General features: G+C 51.8%; 1 protein-coding gene across 4 annotated transcripts in view; it reads left to right on the top strand.

Moving 5' to 3' along the window:
• Nucleotides 1–22439, top strand: part of HIP1 (huntingtin interacting protein 1) — a 146992-nt gene that overhangs the window by 122825 nt on the left and 1728 nt on the right. For 3 of the 4 annotated variants that reach the window (XM_069486352.1, XM_069486351.1, XM_069486353.1), the window contains exons 8-29: nucleotides 401–541; nucleotides 2940–2997; nucleotides 5928–6003; nucleotides 6106–6246; nucleotides 6513–6610; nucleotides 6964–7036; nucleotides 7702–7885; nucleotides 8441–8529; nucleotides 8816–8932; nucleotides 9900–10001; nucleotides 10218–10361; nucleotides 10821–10956; nucleotides 12847–12933; nucleotides 13131–13238; nucleotides 13321–13457; nucleotides 15211–15321; nucleotides 16134–16192; nucleotides 16605–16698; nucleotides 18247–18347; nucleotides 18600–18705; nucleotides 19442–19565; nucleotides 20000–20061. In XM_069486352.1, coding sequence (XP_069342453.1) covers nucleotides 401–541; nucleotides 2940–2997; nucleotides 5928–6003; nucleotides 6106–6246; nucleotides 6513–6610; nucleotides 6964–7036; nucleotides 7702–7885; nucleotides 8441–8529; nucleotides 8816–8932; nucleotides 9900–10001; nucleotides 10218–10361; nucleotides 10821–10956; nucleotides 12847–12933; nucleotides 13131–13238; nucleotides 13321–13457; nucleotides 15211–15321; nucleotides 16134–16192; nucleotides 16605–16698; nucleotides 18247–18347; nucleotides 18600–18705; nucleotides 19442–19565; nucleotides 20000–20061 — 2348 coding nt within the window. The remainder of the gene's footprint in view (nucleotides 1–400; nucleotides 542–2939; nucleotides 2998–5927; nucleotides 6004–6105; nucleotides 6247–6512; nucleotides 6611–6963; nucleotides 7037–7701; nucleotides 7886–8440; nucleotides 8530–8815; nucleotides 8933–9899; nucleotides 10002–10217; nucleotides 10362–10820; nucleotides 10957–12846; nucleotides 12934–13130; nucleotides 13239–13320; nucleotides 13458–15210; nucleotides 15322–16133; nucleotides 16193–16604; nucleotides 16699–18246; nucleotides 18348–18599; nucleotides 18706–19441; nucleotides 19566–19999; nucleotides 20062–22439) is intronic. The other variant, XM_069486354.1, reaches the window with a different exon arrangement.

The following is a 22439-nucleotide window of genomic DNA, read 5'->3' as shown; positions in this document are numbered from 1 at the left end:
TACTTTCCCCACTGGTTAGCTGCTGCCACCACCAGTCTTGGTGCTCCCAAAGATCAGGGGTGACAGGGAGGGCTGGACTGGCTATCTCTGCAGCCCCTTTCAATCCAGAAATTCTGATTCCCCATAAAACAGAGGACTCTCCTTGATCAATAACCCATCTCCCCATTAAATCAGAAACTCTAAAAGATGATGTGTTCTGTCTTTCTGATCAGACGGGGGCAGGGACTAGAAAGCTCCTCAGAGACGGAAGCTTTGTCCATTATCTCGTCTATCTTGTAGATGAGATAATGCACACACAGAACAGGTCTTTGGGGTATGTCCGGCCCCTGCCTCTGCCCCTCTGAAGAGGTCACCTGTAATTTCCTGGCTCCACCACCTTTCTGCCCCTTTTATTTCTTAGTGTTCAACTCCTTGGACATGTCGCGCTCTGTGTCGGTGACGACAGCTGGGCAGTGCCGCCTCGCCCCGCTGATCCAGGTCATACTGGACTGCAGCCACCTCTACGACTACACTGTCAAGCTTCTCTTCAAACTCCACTCCTGTGAGTACGCCGGCCTGGGTCTTCCATGAGGTTCGTGCCAGGAGGAGGGTCCCAGCCCGAGGATGCCTCTGGAGAAATGCAGCCCCTCTCGGTGGCCTTGGCCCTCCGCTTCTGTTCCAAAAGACCCTGGGGCTCTGACCATTGTCAAAAAAGCAGGGCCCACACTTTGGTGTGCCCAGTAAAGCCCATGGCTGGCGGTAGTTGTGTCCCAGGCTGGTCCTCTCTGTCTGCCTCTAGCTGGAGCACATCACCGTTCATCAAGCATGTCACGTAAGTTTTAGGAACCACACAGATAACAGCACACCTGGCCTAGACCCACAGGAGCTAAGGCAGTGATTTCCAAACCGTTCATCAACACAATCTCTGCACAAATGGAACTTTGCAGAGAAATATAAAATATAACACAGCGTCTCAAGACCATGGAGGGCTGTTCTTTACCTGGCTCCAGATCCCAGGGTGCCCTGAGCAGAAAACATTTTAGAACTACCTGTCTTAACAGAAGTTCTTACTCTTTTGTGCGCATCTTGTTTAAAATGATGTGTCTGAGCCCTAGTTCTTTAAATTAGTAGGTCTGGTAGGGTTTAGGGTCTGCGTATCCCCAGATAAATCTGGATGTGCATGGTCCCGGGGCCACACTCCAAGGCGGCCACCATGCAGGGTATGTGGATGATGGCAAACCAAGAAAAACCAAGACACGAGTGGATGCTAGCAAGGTTTTGCACCCCAGAAGGGACAAAGATATCCTTATAGGATAAGGGATACTCTATAACTGTGGCCATTGACAGGTAATAAATCTGGTTATTTAAACATAACAAGAAAGTAGCATCACTGATTAATCCAGGATGGTTTCGTGGAAGGGAGATGAGAATTTGCTGTTCAAGGATTAGAAAGGCTTTGGAGCAAGTAGGTGTGGCGGAAGGGAGCAGGGGGCAGGGGACTGAGCCCCAACAGAAGAAGGGAGGTGGCTGCTTAGAAACACTGAACACAGATGAACTTGTATTGTTTCCAAGATGCTGCAGAACACAGTTGCCCCGTAGAACATCACCACCGGCTTCTTATAAAGTGGGAAGGGAAGAGGCAGGTAATTATTAATAAGTATTTGGGTGTACGGGCCTTTGTTAAAGGCAGGGCAGCTCATGAGACCCACACTGATGGCCTCTGGACAGGAGAGCTGTGGCCCAGGAAGGGATAAGAGAGACACTGTACAGTATATACTTTACTAAACATAGACTTTTGTTTTAGAGGTACAGGAAAAGTTACAAAGAGAGTACAGAGTTCCCATATACCCTGTACCCAGCTTCCTCTGTTGTTAATGATACATTTGTCACAACTAATGATCCAGCATCGATACCTTGTTATTAACTGAAGTCCATACTTCATTCGGATTGACACTGTTTTTACCTAAGATCCTTTTCTGTCCCCAGTCCCATCCAGGACACCATATGACATTTAGTGGTCGTGTCTCCTTAGGCTTCTCTTGGCTGTGACCACTTCTCAGACTTGCCTTGTTTTCGATGACCTTGACAGTTTTGAGTACTGGTCAGGTTTTTTGGTAGGCTATCCCTCAATTTATTTTTTTCCGATGTTTTTCCCCAGATTTGACTGAGGCTAAGGGTCCTTGGGAGAAAGACCAAGGAAGTAAAGTGACACATCCCTCCACTGTCCACTGTTGCCATTTGGAATGGTCATGCTTTGTACATGTGCTCCCTGCGTATACCGAGTGCATGCATTGCCCATTTAAAAAATAACTAGAATTTAAATTTAAATAAGAAAGCAAAACTCAAAGGATTGCTGAGCCGTGACCTACAGCTGAAACACAGACTCACACAATCTGGAGGGTGAAAGGACCTCAGAGAACGGGCTCTGCATGGGAGGAGACTGGCCCTAAGAGGCCACTGCGTGTGCGGCATCATAGAGCTGCCTAGTGACCAAGCCAGGACTAATCTCAGTCCCCTGAGTCTCAGTCCTGTGTCCTTTGCCTTATGACAGGCATCCTCTCAGGCAGGCCGTGTGGATCTGTCCCAGACTAACGTTAGTCCTGAGCCTCAGCCCAAAACACACGGCGGTGCTGAGCATATAGCACCTGGGAGAGATCGTCCCCTCCAGCGCCTGCGGCGTGGTCAGGTCACCACTGCTTCTGTGGCCAGGGACACAGCTTCCCCTGTGCCCAGGAGCAAACTGCAGTGGAAGGTTTTGAGGATGATCACCCCTGCACCCCTGCTGATCCTGCTGGGCTCTATCTGGAACCAGTCCTCGGGGCCACTTTAGGCCAGGAGTGGCCCCGGGCAGGGCTGGCCACATGCCCCAGGATGGCTGGTCCCCTCCCTCCGGAGCCCTGCTGTGGTTTGCCTGCCCTCTGGTCCTCCTCCCCACTCACACCCTTTCCAATTTCTTCCAGGCCTCCCAGCTGACACCTTGCAAGGCCACCGGGACCGCTTCATGGAGCAGTTCACAAAGTAAGTGGCTTGAGTGACAGAGAGGAAGGCGGGTCAAACAGTGCCGTAAAATCAGTGCGGCTGTGCAGGAGCATCTGCTTTAACGTACTGGAGGGGCGAGGTTATGAGCATTTTAAGGCGATAAAGGCACAGAAAATAGCTCAGACAGCAGCAAACCTACCAGTGGCTGGGGAGCTGTTGGTTCTCTGATAAATCACATGGAAGAATACAGAAGAAACAGATTTCATCCATTTTTCAGTCACCTGCCTTGTGCCCAAGACGTCATCTTTTTCTCTTTTTCCTCTCCCTAAGTTCTGGTCTTATAGCATTTACATGCAGACAACTTTTAACTATTGTATCCGTAGCTGAAACTACGGTCTCACGTGCCTGATTTGACATCTATACACCAGACGTAAATCTCAAACTGAACTCTAGGTTTTTCCAAAAAACCTTTCTGCCCCTAATCCTTTCTATCTGAGTAAATACTGCCACCATCCATTTAGGCCAGAGATCTGGAACTTGCCATTTTCCTCATCCCCCATGTCCGATCCATTGGCAGGTTCAGGTGATACCTACAATACGCCTTGCTCCTTCCACATTTCCATCTCTTCCCGCACCTGCCGGGTCGCTGCCTGCCAGAACCCTCCAATATTGACCGGCCTCCTGGGCTTCCACTCTGCCACCTGCAATACGGTTCTCACCCAGTGGATAGAACACCCTATAAAAACATAAATCCCTTGCTCAAAACCTCGTAATGGCTCCTGGCTATACGTAGAATAAAATCTAAGCTCTTCGTGGCCTGGCCCCTGCCTGCCCCTCTGACCTTGTCTCTGTTGCTCACGGTGCATTGGCCACTTGGGGGTCTTCTTTCCATTCCTGGAACATACCCCATCAGGACCTCCGCGCTTGCTGTTCCCTCTTCTTGGGGTGCTTTTCTCCCAGCCTGGCCAGCTCCAGGTCATGTTTTGTCACCTCGTCAGAAGGCCAATCTCTGACCCCCTTATGTAAGTCAGGTCATCTTCCCTGCTCCTCTTCCTCCAGCCCAACCCCACCCCAAAGGTCCCTGCCATGGCACCCTTGTGTTTCCATCATAGTTCCTGGCATGGTTGTTTTTTCTGTTTGGACTTTTTGACGATTATTATATCCCTAGCACCTGACAAATAGCAGTCCATGAAGCACATGGTGCTCAATAAATATTTGAATGAATTAATGAGCTCATTAGCCAGCGATCTAGTCTAGGAGAACAGCTTGTCTGACTGGGGAGTAGATTATTCTGGTGCATTTGGGGAGGTGAAGTGGTGAGTAGATGAGAAGCAGAGCCCATCCTTCAAGAAAGCATGTCCAGGAAGGGGGAGGACTGAGGGAGCTGAGAAGGGCATCCTGGCCAGCCCTGTATATTTCGACCCTCATGTTTTTCTTGTTAATTTCCTCGTCCTTGACCACAGCACCTAACCCCCAAGTTGAGGCTTCTCTCACTGGTTGCCCAGGAGCAATCGTAGGAGAAGTGCAGGGTTGTACTGACCCTCCGGTTTCCCCTGTTCCCTTCCCTAAGCCTAGTACACGTCCTGTGATAAATGACTTTCTAAATCTTAGGAGACAGGCCCCCGGGGCTGATTTCCTGGAATGTGAAATTCCGGTAGCTTGTGAAAGCAGTCGGGCTATTACTGTTGGCTCCGGCCCAGAAAGACGGGGATGTGTGGTCAGGTGATCTGATTTCCTTTCATTTTTCTCTGGCTTATGAAAACACCTCCTGGAGGAGCCACCTCACTTTCTCTTCCACACAGACACGGCTGCTCTCCGAGGCCTCACTGCCCTTGAACTTGGGGAAAGCAGCAATGACGTCACCGGAACAGACCTAACTCTCTTGGTGTCTCACAGGCTGGAAGGAGACCCTGGGGGTTTAGTTTTTTGGGCTGGGCTAGAGAAAATTCTGTGCTGCAGGTAGAGGGTGCTGAGGTCCATGATCCTCTTTTATCTCAGAATATGTAAGTCTCGATGCTCTCAGGTTTTTGGTCTTCAGTGTTTAGATTCAAAATAGAACTGGGAGCAGTGGCTCACGCCTATAATCCTAGCACTTCTGGACGCTAAGGCAGGAGGATCACTTGAGGCCAGGAGTTTAAGACCAGCCTGGGCAACATAGCAAGACCCCATCTCTACCCAAAAAAAAAAAATTAGCCAGATGTGGTGGCACACCCTATAGTCCCAGCTACTCGGGAGGCTGAGGCAGGAGGATTGCTTGAGCCCAGGAGTTTGAGGCTGCAATGAGCTATGATTGCACCACTGCACTCCACCCTGGGGGACAGAGCGAGACCCTGTCTCTAAAAAAAAAAACCAACAGCAACAAATAGAGATTTGAGAATGAGAAAAAAAAAAAAAAAGTTGGTTTCTTCATGCCCATATTCATCTGACATTAGGACATAGATTGTTTTTCTGCCTGGTACTATGGTAAACCTAGCTCAACAGGGCTCAGGCTCCCCTCTCTAGAACTTACGGTCTAATTGAGATAACAAGTAGCTCAAAAACAAGGGGAGGTCATTAAAAAAGATCTACCTTGTAATTAAGTTCCCTTCCTTTTCCTGTGGTTAGTTGCTTTATTCTCAGAGAAAGTAATTTATTTTATTGTTACTCTAAGCCCAACATTCCCAGGAGGGTAAGTCTGCAAAAGAACAACACATAATCCACAGTGCTGAAGAAGGTAGTTTTGGGTTGTCTGCTCTTCCAAAGGATTCGTGGGGTGAATTAGTCCTTCCTCACCAGCAGACAGCTGAGGACTGGCTGTGAATGACCTTCTCTGTAGCATCATAATTGACTCCCAGCGCCGTGGAGTTCATCTCCTTGACAGCCTGTGCCTTTGGGCTGGGTAGAGGACAGGAAGGCTGGGTGGCTGCTCTGTCCCCTACCGGGGGCTGCTGAAGACACCCAGCACCCCTCAGGCTCTTCTCCACCCCTAGGTTGAAAGATCTGTTCTACCGCTCCAGCAACCTCCAGTACTTCAAGCGGCTCATTCAGATCCCTCAGCTGCCCGAGGTGAGTGTGCCCGGACACGCCCTGGGCACTGCGGAGTCCCGGGCGCTCTCTTGGAGGCTGGCAGGGCCTGGCATCGGGTGAGGATGTTTCTCTCCTCTTCAGAACCCACCCAACTTCCTGCGGGCCTCAGCCCTGTCGGAACACATCAGCCCTGTTGTGGTGATCCCGGTGGAAGCCTCGTCCCCTGACAGCGAGCCGGTCTTGGAGAAGGATGACCTTATGGACATGGACCCCTCCCAGCAGGTGGGGACCACATGGCCCTTCCCGTTGCCCACAAGTGCAGGGGAAAGGTTGGGCGAGGCCCTGGCCAAGGCTAAGGGGCTCTAACCAGGTTCAGCCTTTTCTTAACCAGGCACTGACCTAGACTGGGCACCCTGCTCTGTGGTTCGGCCATAAGTGAGTCTGACCCGGATTAAGAAAGGGCACCTTCTGACGTGCCTCTGGGTTGACCCACACGTAGAACTTCTCGGGCTCTCTTAACGTGTTCTCACTCCCTTTGGTCACCGCAGAATTTGTTTGACAACAAGTTTGATGACATCTTTGGCAGCTCGTTCAGCAGCGACCCCTTCAATTTCAACAGTCAGAACGGCGTCAACAGGGATGAGAAGTGAGTGAATCCCAGCTGGGTTCCAGCAGATGGTGCAGGAGCTAAGTTAAGCCATGATCCGCCTCGAGACACCTGGCCAGGGAGGGACTTTAATGACACTTGGGGCGTCCTAGATAGAGGATGTCTTGATCCTCACATCTTGGCCCCTGTAATTCCAGAAGAAAACCAGGAACTGTGGGCCTGTGGGTATTAGATTAGCAGCGGGTGACACTTAAAGTAACATTGCTTATAGAGTTTCAGAGAATTTTCCCCAAATAAATACAAGCTTTTGACTTGCTCCCCGAGCTCCCAGCCCGCATTACAAGGACAGAGGTGGAATCACGGTGGGAGCAAACGCGTTCTCCTCTCCTCAGGGACCACTTAATTGAGCGGCTGTACAGAGAGATCAGTGTGCTGAAGGCACAGCTGGACAACGTAAAGACTGAGGTACGCGACGGGGTCTCCTCTGTCCTCAAACCGTGGCAGATTCTAATGGTAAATTTGCATCACGTAGACACTTGTTGGACCACGTCCTGGGGCCAGGTTAATCAGTAGAAATGCTGAAGCCCGAAGAACCTGGTCTCCCCGTGGCCCCATTGTCATGCAGGGCCACCGTGTGTGCCTTGAGAGCAGCATTTCAGCCAGGTACAGTGTCCCCTCCATGCCCAGAGATGGCCTTGGTCACCACCTGTCTAGGAGGCTGTGGTGACAAGGCAGATCCTTCTCAGGTGGCAATAAGAAGAGTTTGGTTTGTAGCTCTGGTGGCTGTGTGTGGTGTCTGGTGCTGTATCGATGACTGTCCCTCAGAGCTGTGACTGGTCACACAACTTTACGGGGACAGCCACGGCGTCCTCACCTTCCTCCTTCGGCTTGTCCTCCGCCGCCCCTGGCCACTCTTACTAGGACCAGGATTCCCCGGCCACCGTCCCCTGTGGGTGGTGGTCGGCTCATAATGACCAGTCCCCACTGTCCCGAGACCTCGGGACTTGGCCCGTCAGGGGACTAGGCATTTACTCGGCGAGTGCAGGAAGCCAGTAGGACCTGCTTCTCCTGCCCAGCACCCCACCCCATGGCAGCGGGCGACTGGCCTCGTGACCCGAGTCCCCCCGCAGGGCCAGCGGGCCGTTCTGCAGCTGAAGGGCCGCATCAGCGAGCTGGAAGCCGAGCTGGCGGAGCAGCGGCACCTGCGGCAGCAGGCGGCCGACGAGTGCGAGTTCCTCCGGGCAGAGCTGGACGAGCTCCGGCGGCAGCGGGAGGACACCGAGAAGGCTCAGCGGAGCCTGACCGAGATAGAGAGTGAGAGGCCGCCGGGCGGGCCGAGGGTGGGCTCGGGGTCGCGTCTGGCTAGAGTGGCATTAAAGGTGGAGCTGAGCGGCAGAGCCCCAGCCCTTCGTCTTTCCGGGAGCCCCGTCAGGATGCCACCTCCCGCCCTAAGCACAAAGGGCAGGTTTGAGTCCAGAAGGCACAGCCCGTGGGAGGCACTGCTGAGCACAGGGGTGGGGACTGTGGAAGGGGACACCGGAGCGCTGCCCTGGGAGTGTGCACCCAAAGGAGAGGGAGACCGGCCAGAGGGCCTAAGAAAAAAATTGACACGAAAGCCAAAAGCCCTGATAAAATTAATGCCGTGTACATAAATGCTGAGGAGGCACGAATCCCTGGCGAGGTCCTACTGCAATGGATTCTTTTTATTAAAGACAACCTCCCAGAGAAGTTTGTTTAAGTAGGATTTTGAGGGAGAAGAGGGTCTATGCAATTGTGGGAGGAAAGGAGGATCTCTAGGGCCCCTGGCTAACGGGAAGGAGGGCGGGGCCCCCCAGGGCAGACTGTCCTCACCTTGGTGCTTGCCGGCAGGGAAGGCGCAGGCCAACGAGCAGCGCTACAGCAAGCTGAAGGAGAAGTACAGCGAGCTGGTGCAGAACCACGCCGACCTGCTGCGGAAGGTGGGACCCTCGGGCCCCACATTGCTGGGGGGTGGCCGCCATCCCCTGGGACCACAGCTTTTCAAGCTCTCCTGCCTCCTGTGTCTTGTGCCGGGCCCACTGTCTTTATTATTTTGTAGATACCCCAAAGTTACAGCTTTATCCTCGCTTCCCCCTGGGCAGGAAAGCGATTCCCGTGTCCGACTCCAGGCCACTCACGCTCTGCATGCGATCGTTTGTCCCAGAAGGGAGAGATGTCCTTTAAGCCTGAGATCATCCAGTTCAAGACAGTGTTCTTCCCTTCCAGAATGCAGAGGTGACCAAACAGATGTCTGTGGCCAGACAAGCCCAGGTAGATTTGGAACGAGAGAAGAAAGAACTGGAGGATACCTTGGAGCGCATCAGTGACCAGGGTCAGCGGAAGGTGAGCAGAAGACGTACCCCGGAAACAAAGGGGGTGTCTGTCGAGTGGGTGGCAGGCGGGGACTCTGTGGTCTGCTGCTCCGTGGGCAGTTCTGTGGGTTGGCTGGCACCACACAGCTGGGAGGGTATACCAGGAGGCCACACAGAATAGCAGGGCACGGTCACCAATACACACACACGAGTTAGGGGCACAAAACAATGGAAGGACCCAAGCTGAGTGGGGCTAATCTGCAAAGGCTGCCCGAGGATGAGGCTCCAGGACAGTGTGACGAAGGGAAAACAGGGACAGCAGAGAAAGGTGAGCATTTGCAGGGAATTGTGGGTGGGAGGACCCCGCTATGTTGGGGTGGGGCCGGCAGGCGGATCAGAGGCTGAGAGGCCCAGTAGGAGATGTAGGGTGGAGAAAACTGGGTGCCTTGGACGTAGGGGGTGCCTTTCACAATTTTCTGTGACCCCCACGTTAAAAACAAATGTGTCTATCTCATGGAAATGGAAATTTCACCAAGCAGTACTTGCCCTTACCACGTGAATTTATTTGGCTATTTTTCTGTTCTGTTTAATGCATTGTTTAAAATGCTAGCTGCAAATTCTTACTAATGGTTCCCAACCTGCTCTTTGAAAAACGCTACTCAGAAAAGGAATCAACTCAAGATGTTGAGATGCTGTAGCACCTCAATGTACCACGTGCTGGGTTCCCGAAAGAAAGATCCGGTTTGGCTATAGGATTATGGGCGCAGGCATGACGTTTGGGAAATGTCCCTAAAATTCCTCCCTTGGCATTCTACTTAGCCAAAAGTATCCTCTGGGGTCTCACCTCCTCCCTGCTGTCCCCCAAGCCCAGGCACTTTTTTGGGGGGTATAACTTACACACAGTAGGGTTCACAAATCCCTCGTTGATAGCTTGGGCAATTTTTACATATCCCTGGTAACCACCACCCAGATGACAGTCCTGTTTTCTCCTCTTTCAGACTCAAGAGCAGCTGGAAGTTCTAGAGAGCTTGAAGCAAGAACTTGCCACCAGCAAACTAGAGCTGCAGGTCCTCCAGAGCAACCTGGAAACTTCTGCCCAGGTGAGCAGCTCCTTTTCTTGCCTTCCTGTTGGCTTCAGTATTGCTGTCACCCAGCATCCTGCATGTGGCCATGCCGGCGCCAGCTGTGGTGTCCCCGGGGGGAATGAGAGTGGCACCGCCACTGTTCCTTGTGGCCAGGTGGTGGGTTGAGTCTCTGGGAAGGGGACAGTTTAATTCATCCAGCGTCTCCCTCTTCCTACCTGGTCGCTGTTGCAGTCAGAAGCAAAATGGGTGGCCCAGATCACCGACCTCGAGAAGGAGCGGGCCAGCCTCGTTAGTTCTGTGGCTTCTCGAGAGAAGGAACTGTCCGCCCTTCAGGAACAGCTGGAACACGCCCAACTCAAACTGGCCAGCTCAGAGGCAAGTAGCGGAGGCCCAGGTGGGCTGACCACCGGAGAACTCACACCAATGGGCTGCCGTGTGTGCATGGAGGCAGGCAGGGGGCAGGGAGGGCGCCGTGAAGGGGCTGGCGGCCTTGGCCCGACGGTGAAGGCACTCTGTAGGCCTAGCTCCTACTGCCGGCCCGCCCTGCATCACCCGCAGAGCCAGTGGAGGGAAGCAAAGCACTCTCGTTTTCCTACGAGAAGGGAAGCTTCCCAGGAGTGAGAATGGGTTGCAGTGGTCCTTCCCCAGAGCTGGCGGCAGCACACACCTGTGGACAGAGTAAAAGCGTTTTTCTGTGTCAAGCTAACTGGCTTGGACCTCATTAGCAACACCTTGAGCTGAGATGCCAGGATCCCAAGCCAGGTCACAGGTGGATGCTGCTCAGGCTCATTTTGGGGTCTGGGGCAGACTCTCACTGCCCTGGACCTTTTCTAGGAATCCATGTGCCAGCTTAAGAAAGACCAACGAAAAATGCTTCTGGTGGAGTCGAGGAAGTCTGCGGAGCAGGTGATACAAGAGGCCCTGAGCCAGCTCGAAGAACCCGCGCTCGTCAGCTGTGCTGGGTCTGCAGGTACTCTCCCAGTTGCCCAGCTCGCAGGCTCCAGGTCCCTAAAGCCTGATGCTACCGGTTGGCGTTGAATCCCATGTGAAACTGAGCTCGGGGGTCCTCAGCCCAGCCGCATGTCGGGATCACCTGGGGTGCCCGGGTCCCAGTGTAGATCGGCTGTCTGCAGCAGAGGCCTGAGCAGTAGCATTTTCCAAAGCCCCCAGGTGTGATAACCACCGCCTTCGTCAGTGGGTCACACTGATGAAACATCCCCTGGGAGCTGAGCCCTGGAACAATTGTGGCAGCAAGTAGGAGGCAGACAGCTCTGTGTCCTCTATGGGGAAACTATGGTCTGAATCAAGATGTAGTTGCTCATGAACTTCAAGTCTAGGCAGGGAAGCATTAGAAAACTTGGAGTGGCAAAAACAATAAAAATCCCAGCATGAGCTGGGCGCAGTGACTTCCGCCGTAATCTGGCACTTTGGGAGGCCAAGGTAGAGGTTTGCTGAGGCCAGGAGTTTGAGACCAGTCTGGGCAACATAGTGAGACCCCATCTCTATAAAAAAATTTGTTTTAAACAATTAGCCAGGAGTGGTGGCATGTGCTGGTAGTACCAGCTACTCAGGAAGCTGAGGTGGGAGGATCTCTGGGCTTGGGCCCAGGAATTTGAGGTTACAGTGAGCTATGATTGTACCACTGCACTCCAGCCTGAGCAACAGAGCAAGACCCTGTCTCTAGAAACAAAAATAAAAACAAAACACGCAGCATAACCACAGGGAGGAAGGGCCCACCACCCACTATGCATGTAGGCGAGTCCCAAGGAAGGGGCAGGGCTTCGTGCACAGTAGAGGGGGAGCACTCAGGCACAGGGGGGCTGTGAGGCTGTGGCCGTGACCACGAGCAGATCTCAGCACAGCTCACTTTCAAGCCAAGGGCCCACGTTGGCACAGTAACGAGAGGTCCCACTGAAAGACGAAGCAGAAGGCAGGAAACAGCTGACACTCGATTTTTATCATCAAATCGAAAGGTCTGCATCTGATGAAGTATTCAGCAAGGACTATTATAGCTTATTCAGCAGGGAACCCGTCTGCGAAGAAACGCAGCAGTTACAAATGAAAGAGCACACTGGGTACCTCATTTACTGAGGGAATGCCAGGAACTGGGGCACTCGTGGGCGGATTCTGAGAAGAGACGTTATGTTATGAGCTGGGTATTGAAAGAAGAAGACAGTTAGGAGCCAGTGAAGAGAAGGAGAGGTGGGGGTGAAAATACTAAAAACAGCTGACGTTTACTGAGCGCTTCCTATGTGCTTCACTGAGGGCGCTCGCCCAAGCACATTACATGCCTGGGCCCAGCTGTTCCTCCCAGCGACACCGCGAAGGGGTCCTGCTGTTCCCCGTTTGCAGAAGAGGAAGCAGGCACAGGCTGCCTGAGGTCACACGGCCGGGAATGGTCGAGCGCGGAGCCACACCAGGGCAGTGGGACTTCAGAGCCCACACTTTTAACTCCTGTGCTGCGTGTTCTGCATGGCCCCGTGGATGCAGGGCAGTGGGCATGACCGTGGCGTGCAGAGCATGAGCGTAGACCAGCCTGAGAGAGCCAAGGGTCTGGGCTCAAGAGCAGTGAGACTCAAAGGGCCTTGGGAGACTTCACGGAAAAGCCCTGATTTCATATGAGCGGCAGTATTGGGAAATCGTTGGCTAAGGGACCAGATAGGCTCAGCTTGTCCAGCAAGACAATCACACACATCACCTCAGTACCAGCAGAGCGAACAATCTCCCTTCTCGTATCTCAGGGCAACTCCTGCGGGGCTGCGGCCACTCGCTCAGCAAGCTCCTCCATCCGGTGGCTTAACTGACAAGGGTGACGCGAGCTAGAACCTGCTCTGAATTTGCCCTGTCTTCTCTTTCACAGATCACCTTCTCTCCACGGTCAAGTCTGTTTCCAGCTGTATTGATCAACTGGAAAAAAGCTGGAGCCAGTATCTGGCCTGCCCAGAAGGTACGAAGGGCACAGGACAGGCTCTGTCATTGGTGCTGGCCAGGTGGGGTTCAGAAGCGCTTGAATATGTGAATACTGGTAGGTTCCTGTGCACCAGGAAGGGAGTGTGTGTCACTCGTACAGCCAGGGCAGAAGTGGGTATGAGGGTGCCACCCTCAGCCAGGCCTGAGAAACGTCCCTCTTTACACTCCTGGCAGATATCGGTGGACTGCTCCATTCAGTAATCCTGCTTGCACATTTGACCAGTGACACCATTGCTCACTGTAGCACCACCAGCCTTAGAAGCCCGCCGGAGCCTGCCGACTGTGAGTACCAGGGCGTGAGGGGCCATTCACAAAAGCTGGGAGCGGAGGGCTTGTAAAAGTCTCTGTCGCCTTGTGTCTCCAGCTCTGACGGAGGCCTGTAAGGAGTACGGCAGGGAGACCCTCATCTACCTGGCCGCCCTGGAGGAAGAGGGAACCGCTGAGAATGCTGACAGCACAGCCATGCGGAATTGCCTGAGCAAGATCAAGGCCATTGGCGAGGTACTTTCAGCATTATTAGTGAGGAAACTTCTTGGGTGTGAGTGCTGGTGCACTGCCAGGGAGTCAGTGATGCTGTAAGGCAGTTCCTTCTGTACTGAAAATCTGATTCTGTTTACTTTATTTTATATATATACTTTTTATTTTTTAGAGACAGAGTCTTATTCTGTTGCCCAGGCTGGAGTGCAGCGATCACAGCTCACTGCAGCCTCGAACTCCTGGGCTCAAGCCATACTCCCGCCTCCGCCTCCCGAGTAGCTGGGACTACAGGTGCGCGCCACCATGCCTAGTTTTAATTGTTTGTAGAGATCGGGTCTCATTATGTTGCCCAGGCTGGTCTCAAACTCCTGGCCTCAAGCGATCCTCCCACCTCGGCCTCCCAAAGCGCTGGGATTATAGGCATGAGCCACTGTGCCTGGCCACAGCTTGATTTTAGAAAGAGAGAGTTAGAGCTGGAAAATCTGACCCCTGCCTGCTTACCGAGCTATATTTAATTCATTAACTGACAGTCTTTGTCATCATCACAATGCCAGGCAATATCAAAGAAGTGTAAGCGGCTTCCCTGTCTCCAGTGATTGTTACCTGGTTGGGTAGGTAGTACCTAAAATGGAGATAATTGTGTGTTTTTTCATGTGATAAAGTTGTAGTGGATGTGTCCTATAAAGCAGAAATTGGGTTAGGTGAGGTTATATAGGGACAAATGAGACAAGGACTCTACGGGAAAGAAAAATAAGAAAATCAACCATTTCCATACAGTGTGATAAGAACTGCAATAAAGATCTATTTTAAGAGCACAGTACGAGGGCCGGGCGCAGTGGCTCACGCCTTTAGCCCCAGCACTTTGGGAGGCCGGGGCAGGAGGATTGCTTGAGGCCAGAAGTTCAAGACTAGCCTAGGCAACAGAGTAAGACCCTGTCTTTACAAAACAAAAGAAAAGAAAATGAGCCGGGCATGGTGGTGCACACCTGTAGTCACAGCTACTTGTGAGGCTGAGGCAGGAGGATTGCTTGAGCCCAGGAGTTCGAGGCTGCAGAGCGATGATTGCACACTGTACTCCAGCCTGGGCAACAGAGTGAGACCCAGTCTCCAAAAAAAAAGTACAGTACAAGGTAGCATTTAATTAATTCCTAAAACGTGTGGTAATAAGGGGAAGGAAGAGCCAGGGCCAGAATTCAGATCCTTTTCCTCTCTCGTTTAGGCTCCTAAAACAGCCTCTGATTAGTTTTCCAGCCTATGGCCTCTTTCCTCTGCTCTCTTCCCAAAACAGAGATCTGATTATGTCTTTTGTTTAATAACAAAAATCAAACTAAAACATACAACGTTTTTAAAAACCATGGGCTTTGCTATCCGTCAGCACTTCGTTCCAACAGGAGCAGTCACTGCCTCCTGTGACGGCTGTGGAAGCAAAGTTAACTCGGGGTCAGACTGGTTGGAAGGTATCACTTGTATTTGGGAAAGTTTTAAAAATACCTTCCACGTTAGCAAATATCACTTGCACTGCGCAGATAGGGGCTGGGTCCAGGCAGCGGTGGCTTTCTGGAAGGAGGTGGGTTCTGAGTGAGGAGGAGTGTGAGGTTCCGGAGTTCACGGGAGGATGAGGTCCATGAAAGATGCCCCCTTTCTGTGGCTCGCAGAAAGTGTTTGGCGGGGTGAGGGGCCCTCCTACCCCTCCTGTCTGTTAAGGGTTACGGGTCTGCCGGAGGAGGGGAGAGAGGAGGCCCAGGGGTCGCTTCAGCCCTTGTGATGTCCTTCACAGGAGCTCCTGCCCAGGGGCCTGGACTTCAAACAGGAGGAGCTGGGAGACCTGGTGGACAAGGAGATGGCTGCCACTTCAGCTGCCATTGAGACCGCCACGGCCAGAATAGAGGTATGGGCAGCTTCCGCAGGATCTCCCGCAGCCACGCTCGGGGGCTGCCCTTTGGCGACGTTGCGCATTCTACGTGCCTCAGTCACTCATGGTGGCTGCAGAGGCCCCTTCCAAAGGAGCCAAAACCTGGACCCATGAGCTTCTCTGAGGGGCAGAGAATGAGAAGCCCCTCTGGGAGGAGGGTGGGCAGCGTCCTCAGGGATCAGGTACTTTGGTGTCACACCACCCTGGGTTCACGTTCCGGAATGGCCACTTGTGAGCCGTATAACTCGGTTAAGTTGCCTGCACCTCGCCAAGATTCAGGTTCTGTTTCCGTGTGTTGGGAGTGAGAGTAACGCCTGCCCCGGAGGGCTGTTGTCAGAGTTAGGTGGGACCATGCACATTTGTCTCCGTGCCGGGCACTCAGTAAATCAGTGGCAACGATCCTCTCAGAAAAAGCTGGGTGGGCACCACAGGGAAGGTCACACGTTGCTCCTTTGGCGGAAGACTCAGGCCACCTGCCGTGGTGTGAGCCCCTGCCGTAGGACCTGGTGGTCGCTGCCCTTTGGCCTGGTGCTGTGGCTCTGTGCGTGTCAGCCTGGCTGCCAGGACGTGGAGACACTCAGCGGACTGCAGAGCCAGCGTGCCGGGGCTGCGTCCCGCCTCAGTCGACTGGAGTCTGATTCTTTTCCTGACTCGCTCAAGGACGTGCACGGGGACTTCTAGATTCGGGTTTCCCCGCTACCGCAGGATGTCGGGCTCAAGGTGTGGCGGGACATCGGTAGATTCTCAGTGCTCGTGACGTATTTGGAAACCGTGCTTCTTTCTAACAGGAAATGCTCAGCAAGTCGCGAGCAGGAGACACAGGAGTCAAACTGGAGGTGAACGAAAGGTCAGTCAAGCAGCACGGTCGCACCCAGGGGAGCAGGGGCCATCGTCACCGTGTGGGAGCACCTGTTAGGGAGTTGGCCTGGCACATTAGCAGCCACGGGGAGGGCCGAGTCCATGTAACTGTTGAGGACAATTGTAATGATGACAGCAATTTGCCATTGCAGTGTAGCGGAAAACAAGCCCCAGGAATCAGGACTTAACTGTTCCTTACGAGGAAAATCCACAATCACATCTTCTCACTCCCCTGCTGCTCCTTCGGGGCTTCACCCCAGAGCATTCTAGCAAGCGTGGCACCGTCCCTGCCTCTCTTTCCCACTCCAAGCTTGCCTGTGACTGGCAGTGAAAAAGACAACTGTCGTCTTCATTGTTCTTAGTCTCTGTGCGTCCCTGACTTTTTTTTTTTTTTTTGGCAGGATCCTTGGTTCCTGTACCGGCCTCATGCAAGCTATTCAGGTGCTGATCGCGGCCTCCAAGGACCTCCAGAGAGAGATCGTGGAGAGCGGCAGGGTGAGCGTGGGTGACAGAGTCCCACTTCCCTCAACTCTAGTGATGCTGCCGTCTTGTCTGCGTGTCCACATGAGGGTGTAGCTGCCACTCCTGTGGATGTCAGCAGATGCCGTGTGGAGAAGCCAGGGCCCTGGCAGCTCCCCAGGGGGTGGTCAGCCATAGCTCCCAGAGCCAGCTCTCAAGTCATTGGAACTTGCCGTGGAAGCCACTTACCTTGCAAGTCTGGGCCCTCTGGGGAGGATGTGAGGACTTTTGGAAACTGGACAGATCCCAAGAGCGAACTTGAACCTGACTTTTCACAGGGGGCTTTGCCACGCCTGTTTTCAACAGCCAGGTCCACTCGCTGTAATTCACAGACAGACTCTGCTGTCAGCCTCTTGTGGACAGGTCACTTCGTGTTCTCACGCCTTTGCTGGCATTATTGTCATCCTGTTTTTCCCTCACATCCCTGTAACGCAGCTGCAGCTTTGGAAGCCTAAGTCCAGGGAAGGAGTTATGAGCCTGAAAACAATCCTATAAAGACAGTAGCCATGTCGGCTTTGGTGGTGCTTTTTATCAGACTGAGGGGTGATGTTTTCTGTCCCTAAAATAGATGGACTGAGTATCTGCAGAGTCTCAGGCTATCAGACACTTCCAAAGCATAAAAACATTTTTTAAATCCAAGTAGAAATAAGTTTTTGAGGCCAAGCATGATGACTCACGCCTGTAATTCCAGCACTTCCAGCACTTTGGGAGTCCCAGGTGGGAGGATTGTTTGAGGTCAGGAGTTCGAGACCAGCCAGGCAACATAGCAAGATGCTGTCTCTACAATCAATAAGTCAATCATCAATCAATTTTTTTTTTTTTTTTTTTTAAGACAGTCTCACTCTGTTGGCTGGGCTAGAGTGCCGTGGCATCAGCCTAGCTCACAGCAACCTCAAACTCCTGGGCTCAAGCAGTCCTCCTGCCTCAGTCTCCCAAGTAGCTGGGACTACAGGCAAGCACCATGATATCTGGCTAATTTATTCTATTTTTAGTAGAGACGGGGTCTTGCTCTTGCTCAGGCTGGTCTCAAACTCCTGAGCTCAAACAATCTTCCCACCTCAGCAACCCAGAGTGCTAGGATTACAGGTGTGAGCCACCACGCCCAGCCAAAAAATAAATATTTTTAAAAATTATTCACTGCATACTCTCCTCTTTTGACAAATCATGGAGAGCAACTAGACTCCCCTCAAATTATAACTTATTCATATATGAACACATATATATATTCTTATATATGCAATATAGAAACATTGTGCTATAATAGAAATGCTACATACAAGTTTTAGAGTCAGAAAAGCCCAGGATTCCATTTATGTACCGCATAGCCTTGGGAAAAGCATTTTTGCCTCTCTGAACCTTAGTTTTCTTATTTGTAAAATGGGAATAAAATAATGCTTACCTCTGAGAGTTACTGTGAAGACCATATGGGATAATATGTATAAAAGCACTTGTCACATAGTAGGTGCTCAATAAAAGGTAGCTATTATTATTATTTATTTATTTATTTATTTTTTACTTCCCTAGGGTACAGCATCCCCTAAAGAGTTTTACGCCAAGAACTCTCGGTGGACAGAAGGACTCATCTCAGCCTCCAAAGCTGTGGGCTGGGGAGCCACCGTCATGGTGTAAGTTGGTCCCAGGGCTCCTCTCCCCACCCCCTCGTTCCATTGATCAGCCCCAAACCATAGCTAAGGGGGAAAAACCTGTCCCCTAGAAACGAACTGTTGATAAGGAAGTCAAAAGTTTGCCAGGGAGCCTGGGTCTCCGGGTGATGCAGAGCAGGCTGGCCCCTCCCTGTCCAGCAGGGCGATGGGGGTCTGGATGTGGGGTCATGACGGCTGCAGCCTACCTGCAGCCCTCTTGTCTTTTCCTATCAGGGACGCAGCTGATCTGGTGGTCCAAGGCAGAGGGAAGTTTGAGGAGCTAATGGTGTGTTCACATGAAATTGCTGCTAGCACAGCCCAGCTCGTGGCTGCATCCAAGGTACGACCTGCGCTGGACTGTGAGGCCCGGTGAGAGAGTCCTTGGCTACTTTAGAGTCCTTGGTCAGTGGAACTGGCCCCGAGAACAGGTGATTTATCCACGGTCCAAGTGGGTTGGGTCCCACACCGCCCTCCTCTAGACGCCTTTCGTCTGTCAGCAAGGAGCCCCTCTACCCAGCATGCATGCATCCTCATGGCTCTCTTCACTTCTGTTACAAGTGGCCTTGGAGGGTCCCAGCCATGCCAGCCTCTGATTAGCAATCCCGGCGTTCGAGGAATTCTCGAATAAGGAATAGGTTGGTGCAATAAACAAGTCATTTGGCTTGGCTCTGAGATTCCGTGACTTCTCACTAGTCTCCTGATTTGAATCGCTGCCCCAACTAATTCTCAAACAAGGCTTATAACTGAACTCCTTTTGAGAGTTTGACAGTACCCATTGAGTGTCTTTTGTTTGTTCTTATTTCTTGTCCCAAATTGCTTTCCACGACTGGGACACTCTATCCTAATAAGTGATAAAGCTACAGTTTGGGGTCACCATGTAAATAAGCCGGGAATAATTTTTCATATTACCGTTATGCTAAGAGCTGACCCTATAGGCAGTAATTTTTTGAGAAGTTAATTAATCGATAACTATCATGGATCACACCTATTTGTCAAGAACCATCAGACCAACTCTTTGATTATGGTCCTCGCAGCTCTAGGTGTTGTGGAAACCTAAATCTGCTTTGTTCTGGCAGGTAAAAGCCGATAAGGACAGCCCCAACCTCGCCCAGCTGCAGCAGGCCTCTCGGGGAGTGAACCAGGCCACTGCTGGGGTTGTGGCCTCAACCATTTCTGGCAAATCACAGATCGAGGAGACAGGTAGCCTTGCAGAAGGGATGCTGTTCTTGCCCACTCTGTTCTGCCCATTCTCTGCCTTCTTACCCATGATCCCGATGTCCCATGGTTCTGTTTCTAAATCCTTTCTTATTTTTCTTCTTTTTACGTCCATACTTATTTTCTCATAAGGCGGGACACCACGTAGGCACGCTGTTTACATCAGTACAGTGGCAGCCCCTTCAGTAGATTCCCTATTTAGCTGTTTCTCTGGATTTAGAGAAATGATTCTAGAAGCCTGGTTGACCCTGTGGAGGTTGGATCCTGTTTACGCCATAACCACTTGATCCTTCCTTCGCTTCCTCCCTCGGTGGGCAAGCCAGGCATCTCAGCAGAGCACTGGCACTGGGCCGCCTCCCTCGGGCACCCATCTGCCAGGGGTCATATTGGACAAGGCTTTCTCGTTTCCATCCTTGCAGACAATATGGACTTCTCGGGCATGACGCTGACCCAGATCAAACGCCAAGAGATGGATTCCCAGGTGAGAGCCCCCACTGAGTCTAGGCAGTCTCTGTTCCCTGGACATCGACCCCAAATATTATGCCCTTGGCGAGAAGCCAGCGGGAGAGGGGAAGACTTGTGGGAAGTGAACACAGCTGCACCTGCTAGCCCAGGAGTCATTGTAAATGATGTTGGAAAAACAGTGGAGGTGGAGAGAGGTGATTAGCAAAGATCAAAGTCTCAACTCTTGCCTGCTAGTCTTGGACAAGTGTCCTCTAAACATTACCCGATCTCCTAGCAGCCTGCAGACTGTCACTTAATTATCTTACTATAGAAAATTTTTTAACTTTTTTTTAGTTTTTTTCTGGCAAGTTCAAAAGGCAAACTTTTAAAAAAAAAAACTTCTGGTATGAATTATTTGTGTGTGACCTTTATTTATTTATTTGAGACAGAGTCTCACTCTGTTGCCCAGGCTAGAGTGCCGCAGCATCAGCCTAGCTCACAGCAACCTCCAACTCCAGGACTTAAGCCATCCTTCTGCCTCAGCCTTCCGAGTAGCTGGGACTACAGGCATGTGCCACCATGCCTGGCTAATTTTTTTCTATGTATTTTTAGTTGTCCAGCCAGTTTCTTTATATTTTTAGTAGAGATGGGGTCTTGTTCTTGCTCAGGCTGGTCTCGAACTCCTGAGCTCAAATGATCCACCTGCCTCGGCCTCCCAGAGTACTAGGATTACAGGCGTGAGCCACCGCGACCGGACGACCTTCAGTTTTTTTAAAAAAAAATCAATTCCCTGTTAACTCATCAACGGCAGTGCCATTTCTCCCTGTTGCTCAGGAAAGTTGTGCCACGCAAAATAGGAATTAGTGAGACCCTGAGAAACATCTGATATCCTTGTTCTAGACGCCTGGGGGTAAAATCCATATTGGGATCATCAAATTTCTACAGGCGGGTCACTCAGCATCTTTAGGGAGGGTCACGTGGCCAAGCTTGTGTCTCAAGACTAGAAGGGCTGTCCTGTGTAGTGGTCTCACCCAGTCCCTCTTGACCTTAAGAACCATCTATATGCTGGTCATACCACCTTCCTGTCCCCAGCTGAGACCTTCTCAAGCCCCGTACGTATCCTGCCTGCTTGATATCTCTGCTTGATGCCCAATAAGTCTCTCAAGCGTAATATGTCCGAAGCAGGCCTCTTGGTGTCCTGCTCACCCCACTCTGCCCCTCTTCTCTTGGCACCCCTGCCAGCCACCTAGGTGTGGAGCCTCAGGCCTAGGAGTCATCCTTGCACCCTCTCTTCCCCTCACCCTCCGCATCCAAACCATCAGCAAGTCCCATCAACTCTAAATGTCCAAAACAAAGCCTTAATCCTTCCACTGCTCTCCTCCTCCCTACCCGAGTCTGAGCCACCATTGAGATCTCCTGCAAAAGCAACGTAGCTGTGATGCGTGCTGTATTTCTTTCAAACAACCCCATGGCAGGGGCGGGTGGTGGGGAGAACAGAGAGTATTGCTGAGACAGGGCTGGCCGAGAGAGGGTGGGCGGTGGCGCTGGGGGAGAGGGGTCGCTACATTTAGCCTCCATCCTTCTGTGGATGTTGTACATTTTCCCTAATGAAAAGGGTAAAAACAAAAAAGGAACCCCCTCTCTGGGTCTGGTTGCTTCCGCTCTGGACCCTCTACTGTCCATTCATTCTCCATGTGATAGTTTTAAAACGTGACTCACAACTGCCTCCCCTCTGCTTAGATCCTCCCAGCGGCTGCCCGTTGCACACAGAATGTCCAGACAGCTCGCCTGGTGGGCCCTGGGTGAGGTGATCCTGGCCCGTTTCCCAGCTCATCTCACGACCCTCTTCCTCCCTGGCACGTCCCTCGCAGGGCTTCCTTCTCTTAACACCTCTCGCTTATTCCTGCCTTAGAGCCTTGGCTCTGGCTGTTTCTTCTGCCTGGAATGTTCTTCCCCAATTCTCTCAACAGCTGAGCTCTTAAGGCCATTTAGGTTTCAGCTGAAAACTGACCTCCTGATAGTAGCCTTCGCTGACCATCCTTAGTCTTTGTTACGTTGCCCTGTGTTGTTTTCCTTATGATCTGAATTTTTTGTTCATCTTGTCTCTTTTTCCCCTGCAAGGGAAGCAGGGACCTCATTGTTCACCGCTGTGTCTCCAGCACCTATAACAGAGCCTAGGGTACATCATAGGTGTTGAGCAAGTATTTCTTGATTTAATAAGTAAAATAAAACTGATGAGAAGTAGAGCCAGCCACGATCACTCCTTCCTTTAGTAAGATTGTCCGTGTCTTTTGCTGTAGCAGCAATAACCCTGTGTTGCACCAGCACCTCAGAGATCTCAGAACCATCATGTCTGGTTCCCATTTAGACTTCCGGGGAACTGGGATTAAAGAAAGGTTACGACTAGATTGGAGC

This window comes from Eulemur rufifrons, chromosome 14 (assembly GCF_041146395.1).
Source record: "Eulemur rufifrons isolate Redbay chromosome 14, OSU_ERuf_1, whole genome shotgun sequence".
NCBI classification, from domain to species: Eukaryota; Metazoa; Chordata; class Mammalia; order Primates; family Lemuridae; genus Eulemur; species Eulemur rufifrons.
This window is presented reverse-complemented; position numbering and strand designations above follow the sequence as displayed.